Source organism: Halyomorpha halys, unplaced genomic scaffold (genome assembly GCF_000696795.3).
Source record: "Halyomorpha halys isolate HHAL.00 unplaced genomic scaffold, Hhal_1.1 Scaffold1220.1, whole genome shotgun sequence".
In the NCBI taxonomy this organism is placed as follows: Eukaryota; Metazoa; Arthropoda; class Insecta; order Hemiptera; family Pentatomidae; genus Halyomorpha; species Halyomorpha halys.
The window spans coordinates 394,787-401,897 of NW_027105702.1; the positions used below are offsets into that span (position 1 = coordinate 394,787).

The following is a 7,111-nucleotide window of genomic DNA, read 5'->3' on the forward strand; positions in this document are numbered from 1 at the left end:
ATATATATTTTTTTTTTTTATTACAAAAAAATATTCACAAGTTTGTGATTTTACAGCTTCGTAAGTATGATTATGAATATTGTGATTTAAAATAAGTCAAGTGGATAGATTCTCTACATGTTTGTATCATGTCACCTACAGCAAATTTACTTGTATATATGTGTATACAGTTGTACATAACAATAAATATATGATTAAAAAAATAAGTCAATTAAAACTTATAGAAAACTATATTAGGAAAAAAAAAATGTAATCTTATAACCAGATATTTCCAGACTTATGAGTGCTATAGTAAAGTCCTTTGTTTTACACTTTGGGGGGAGAATGGTAAAAAAGCTGGGGATATTGTGACTTTAGAGCACACGTATTTTTAGGATCAATCATGTATGTCGAATACCGTACTCTAGGCCATTTTTAGCCGAGGGATTTGATGCCTCTTGTTGGCAACCTACAAACAACAGCGCCGCTGGTACAAATCCGGCCCGAGGTAGGGAGGTTACCTTTTATTTTGTGGTGGCCCCACAGAATGAAAACTTAATCCTTCCTCTCTGATAAAAATATGTTAGTTATCCTCCCCTCTCATTACTTCCTCCCTCTCCAGATACGAAATGACTAAGTATTGGATAAAAATAAAAAATCCGTTCTTTAATTTGTTGTGAAGTAAAATCTACAAGGTTAGTTGGAAATGTATTGTATATATAATAGGCAATACAAGGATATAAAACTGAGATTATCAGTTGTTACTGTACTCTTGAATTATTAATTATCAATTCATTACACAGTTAATTATTGTCCGCATTATATAGATCTGAGGTCTGTTCAAACATTTTTCTTATAAACATTTATGGAATCAGGAAAAAAAAAAATTCTATCTGAATAACATATTTTTCTTTCTGAGACAAAGAAAAGTTTCTTTTTTTATTGCTCAGTAATATGAAGAAACCTGGAGCCTTCAGCCGTAGCGATCCTTGATCTGGCATAATGTTACGAACGCGGAGATTGATGTCACCATAAACTGAAACATAGGTCAGACTTTAGATATTTTCCAAAACAATTATGTTATTTAACTTATCTATAAGCTCACCCCCCTGAATGTCTCCCTGTTAACCATGAAGATGGGAGCGCAGTAAGCAGTGACCTGTATCGGTCTGTTGGACCTCAGGATCACCATCCGCACCATATCAGCGTCTGCTCTCTTCATTTCGTACCAGGGAAGATCGTAAGCGAAGAATGCCAGCTTCATTGCCTGTTATTAAAATTATAGCTATTACTATACCTTTCCTGATATTTGAGTGTTAAAAGATTTTACCTGATAAATGTGTTATAAACGTGCTACAAAATAAACTTTTAACCAATCTAATGTTAAGAAAATTTCCTGGGAGGACCCACCGAACATACAGAGGGGGCTTTCGGCCAATAATATACTGCTGGACATGCGGATGATTAGGGTAATCGTAAGGCTGGCCTAGGCCCAAACTGTCCTGGTAAATATGGAAGGAGCAGAGATTTCAGGGGATGAGATTAGCGGACCTCCAAGCATTCAAATAAAAAACTGAGCCTGGCGAAGAGGAAGAGGCCTCGACTGGAGATCGAAGGGTACTTCACGCTTGCTGAGAGAGTCCTGGACTAGCTGATATTGGAATATCTGGTGATTGTAAAAGAGTCCAAGGGGAGAGGTCCAAAGTCCAAGGAGAGGTCTATGAGGAGAGTTATTCCACCCCAATTTTTTTATTACTTTAATGAAAATTATGTAGATATTACTATATTAATAGTTAAGATTGATGAATCTGCCAAGTGCAGTTAGGGGGAACAAAAAGTTACGGCTATTTCACAGCGTTTAAAAAAAGTTTTTGATTCGAAGCACTACATTTTTAAAACTACCAACAACAATAGAAAACTTATAAGAACATCACTTAAAGTAGAGTAAAGTTACTAAAATATTAGCCCTAATAGGGATATTTACATTCTAAAGCTCCTGAGATATAGCTTTTTAAAAAGCAACATTTCCCAGAAAAATCAGTAGTTTGTAAATTTATTTTGTGAAATTTATATCTCTACAACCATTTGACGATCAAATGTCAGTCAGCACTCAATTCAAAGGTAATTTGATGAGCTATAAAGTAGTTTATGACCTTTATCTTCATAGTTTTCGTAGAATTCGACAAAATGTTGATTTATAGTTAGTCGGACAATAACTTTGATTTATGACAAAATATACCTCAGGAACCGTAAGACGTCCACATGTCTGCCAGAACTAAACTTAAAGTTAGTCAAATGTACTATAAAGTAGTTCATAACGTTTGTCTTCGTAGAAACGTTTGTCTTTTTTTTTATATTTGACAAAACGAAATCACCAAATCTTGATTTTTTATTTATTTGAACAGACTTTTTGGATAAATGAGAACTATATCTCAGAAAGTATTAGACGTACTGATGTCCTCCAACACTCAGAACAAAGGCCTTTTAACTAACTAAAAAGTAGTTTATCACTCGTATGTTCGTAGGGGAAACATTCTTTAATGATATGCACATATAAATATGAATTTTGCCCATAAAATGTTGTATGAACAACTATAAATCAATTAAGTTTAGCAAATATTATGAAAACTACTACTCCACCGAAGTCAAACGTCATAAATTACTTTATAGTACATTAAATTAGCTTTAATTTTTTTAAATTTACATTTGTACCTCGAATTATTTTTGAGATATAAATTCACTAACTACTGATTTTTCAGTGCATTTTTTATGAAATTATGCTTTTTTGAAAAGCTGTATCTCGGGAACTATTGAATTTTGATTGCTCAATTAGTGCTTATGTTTTAGCAAATTGACTGTCCTTTAAATGGAATTTTGTTAGGTTTTCTAGTAGTGTTAGTAGTTTTAATGATATAGAGCTCCAATTAATAAATTATTCTTTTAGCGTTTTAAAGCAGCCGCCAATTTTTAATCCCCCTAACTATACTTAGCAGACTCATCAATTTTGACCAGTAATTACACATAGTTTTCATTAAAGTAATAAAACGTTGGGGTGAAATAACTGACTTTTTTCTCCAGTTCGGCCTTTGTACGATGAAGGACGATTATACAGAAAATAATCGAAACTGAAAAGCAGGAGTGGGTGAGAATGTGTTTTACGAATACTCAGAGAGGAAATTGTCGAACATTGGTGGTAGAGGTTTACAATAATTTTTTTTTCCACCACTTGAAATGTGATAGTGGGGCTTAGAAAAATCTATCAATGTAAAATTTTGTCTTTCTGTGAATATGACCCAAAAAACCACAAAAAAAAACCACCCAAAGTGTCCACCAGCTTACATTTTGAGAAACGTATACTGTTTAAAAAAACTAAATGAAATTGTATATAGAAGATTTACGGTTTGCAAATTAGAAGGAGATTGTCATGGTTATGGGATAGAAAAATAAAAACAATTATCCTTAAAAATTCCTTTTAAAGTTTTCGTGGTGTCCTCGAGGTAAATCCGACATTCTCGATTACATGTTAACATTACCGTTTTTTTTAAACTTCATCCTTATCTATGGCTTCGCAATTCTTGCACCTTGATGGTGATTTTACCTTCCTCTAAGGAGAGTCCTTGGCGATGTGTTCTTCGTCACCACATCATCTGCTGGTACTGCATGTAAAGGAATGGATTCGAGAAATCTCTTATGTCTAGGTTCCACGTTATTAGGTCCATTCTTTGTTTATTAGTTATACTTCCACCTGTCGTAACATCTGTGATAACGATCTGCTGTCTTGGTTGAAACGTTGGTCATTAATAAATCCTTGAGAACTATTTTCACCTTTCTTATCCGAAACCCTGACTACCTCCTTCCAACTTAGTAAAATGTTCATATTTACCTCCTGTGTGAGCTCATCTGCAGTCCGGGACATTAGAAATTGATTGAGACAAGTCATTGCTACGTATATTCCAATGCTAATCGATTGCATGAGATTATTGTTGTCATCCTGGAAAAATGATGTTTAAATAAGATTTATATATGTGAATAGTAACAAAATAATTAATTAATATGACTATTTTAGACTGCAAGGATACCATTATCTGGACAAATGTTCCACAGACAACGATCATGATTGTTCCCACACTGTATAGAATTACAAGCGGTGAAAATATTGATACGAGCTGTTGTATGTTCCTGCAACACCATGAGTAACATATAATTAAAGATAAGAGATTCTGTAATATTTTAGTATAAGTTTAGCAACATTTAATCGCGTAACCTGGAATACTTAATGTGATTAAGTTATAGTATATGTTAAAGTACTTTTGGACCATGAAATCACCTCTATAAAAATCATTAAAATCCAGTTTGTCAATTGTAATAATTTTATCTAGAGAGATCCTACTAATGGAAAAAACCTTACCTTGGATACACTTCCACATATACTTGAATACACTAGTGGTTTGTAAGTTAAATTACCGTCTATGAATACTAAAGCATACTTATGGAGTAGGGTTCCCTCTACAAGTGAATGTAACTTAAGAACCTTCTGATTAATATATTTAATTCCCCATATGGAAGGAACTTTATATAAGTTACACGTATAGATGCATGGGACAAAATTTGAGAAGGTAGTGTTGTGGAAACCATTACCCTCTTACACCTACTTGGCATCAATATTCATAGTCATCAACTTCACTACCCACCAAGTACATTCCATCCGATAAAATTTTTGTCTTTTTTTATTGAAATATTTTTCTATTAATGTTTTTAGTTGTTGAAGTGTTTGTAATTTATATTTTATCATATATTATCATGAACTTATACACATATGTTACGATTATATGAAACCAACCAGAAGTCGAAAATATTTTATTATGAACGAACAAAATTAATTCAGTATATTAATCAGTTGTTTGTGCTATAATTATTTCAAAACTTTCACAGAATTTCACTAAATAATTGGATTCGCTACTTTAAAATCAACAAACCCCTCCAAAAATCAAAAAAGACTATCCCGAACCTCTTGGAGGTTATAGTATACTTACTATATTATAGTATGCTATTACAGCTGAACTGCAGATTATAGTAGGACATCGCGGTACTATGATTCGTGCACCCTCAAATAATAGATTGCTCAAAGAAATCCCGTATTTATTTTTAGTATTATTTATATACTATTTTATATTATATCCCATATTTATTTTAGTATATTCAATAGGTCGAATAGTGATTACTTCACAATTTATAATTTTTTTTTTTAATATTTGTATGTTGATTCCTCCATAATTCTTGAGGTCAAAACCATGAGCTATTTTTTATCTGTTGCACGGGCCAATTTCAACAAATCGAAGCGTTTGCGATAGTTCAAAAACTAGTTGAATATTTAATATAAAACTAATACCATTTTGAAGGAGAGATTTCAAGCTAAATTGCACACCCTATCACATTTAATTAAATTAAACAGCTAATATGATAGAAGTTGACTTGAAGTCCACCTCTGACTTTTTTCATAATAATCTGCTTTTAGACAATTTTTTTTTTTAACGTTGAACTGTAAATCTCTGATATGAAAGTAGTTATAAATCTGAAATTCACAAAGTTTAGTGTTTTATTAGTAAGATTTATAGGAAATATAACTTTAACCTGTTCATTTGATTGTTTAAAAAATCAAATCGCTTAAAGTCTGGGAGCTAATGAATAATGTCTTAAGACTATTAACTATACTTGAAGTAAGAAAATATATCGGAAATTCTCATATAATTAAAGAAAAAATATAAATATATTTCAAAACTGGAACCTAAAATAAGAATAATACAATTCACCATACGCCAATCAAAAATATCGTAGGTAAGTCATTTAAACATTACTTAACAGAAACAATTGCATTAAAATAGCTATTAGGATTACAATAATATAGTTTTATGTAATTATAATGCTGTCTTTACCATTGTAAATTTTTTTTTTATTGACATATATTACAATCTGCCACAAACTCGGATAATGATTAATAGTGAAATAATTTATCACATTCACTCTGAAATAACTAAAAAATAATAAATAATAAAACAAAATAGGTTTTACATTATTACCAGCACCGTTTACCGTTTTACCAGCATTACTCAGACGTTACGTTTACTTAATGTATTTTTCCACATTTTCAAACAATTAAAAACTTTAACCAAACAAAGAAAGAAATAAGGTATTAATTTAACACTAACTATTATAAATTTATATTTTTTTAGCTCTTATTTCACCGCAGGTATCTGTAATAAATATTTTTTCTACTAATGAAGTCTTTGATTCGAAAATATCTACACCGAAATAAATAGAATAATAATAATAAATAATAAAATAGTATTAAGTTATATAAGTAATATTAAATAAGTAAATACTAAAATGTTTTCATCTCGTGGTTATAGTTTAAAACCATTGGAGTGAAATGATTTTAGTAAGTTAACCAAAATATTCTAATTTTCCAAAAAAAAGGCTGTATAAATAAGGTAATGCATATTATATCTGATTATATCATTCCAATGATTTTAGAATTAAAATTAAGCTATTAGACAAATAATTAATTATCCTGTGGCTTTATCGTATCCTGTAAAGCAAGCAAATTGATTTTCCTGTTTCCCCCATTTTTGACCAGTTCTCAAACTTTAAGAAGGTAACTAGCTAACAAATAAGCAAGGTAGGTTAATATTCACCATAAGACATCCTAAAAATACTATAACTTTCGCGACATAAGATATGTGGTTAGTTTTATATCATTGTAAGGGCAACATAATAATTATATAAAATTATACTCTTGTTGATTGAGACAGCTACAAATCTTCTATTTTTACTGTTAATGTTTATAAGATTTTTTTAAATTATATATGGTGTATTATAGATATATATGGTGTATTTTATTTTTCATATTTTGGGTCCCGATTGTGAAACATCATTTGGTTTTTTTTTTATTATATGAGAATTTTTGTTACCTTTTTCTTAATTCAAGTGGCCTCCAGAGTTTAAGCAAAATTTTTTTCTTGTTTTCTCTATATTTGAACCGTTGCCAAACCATAAACAAGGAAATATACAAGTAATAAGTTATGTTTACTATAGACAACTAAAAAAAAAAAAAAATAATAAAAAAATAAAATAA

At 30.6% G+C, this 7,111-nt stretch overlaps 1 protein-coding gene across 1 annotated transcript in view; it reads right to left on the reverse strand.

The window, feature by feature from the left end:
* Positions 1-649: 649 nt before the first annotated feature.
* The window catches only part of LOC136797175 (odorant receptor 10-like), a 26,140-nt gene continuing 19,678 nt past the window's right edge, over positions 650-7,111 (reverse strand). Inside the window, exons 4-7 of the mRNA XM_067053008.1 lie at positions 4,059-4,158; positions 3,863-3,970; positions 1,085-1,246; positions 650-1,015 (exon numbers count right to left, since the gene is read on the reverse strand). Coding sequence (XP_066909109.1) covers positions 953-1,015; positions 1,085-1,246; positions 3,863-3,970; positions 4,059-4,158 — 433 coding nt within the window. The 3' untranslated portion in view covers positions 650-952. The remainder of the gene's footprint in view (positions 1,016-1,084; positions 1,247-3,862; positions 3,971-4,058; positions 4,159-7,111) is intronic.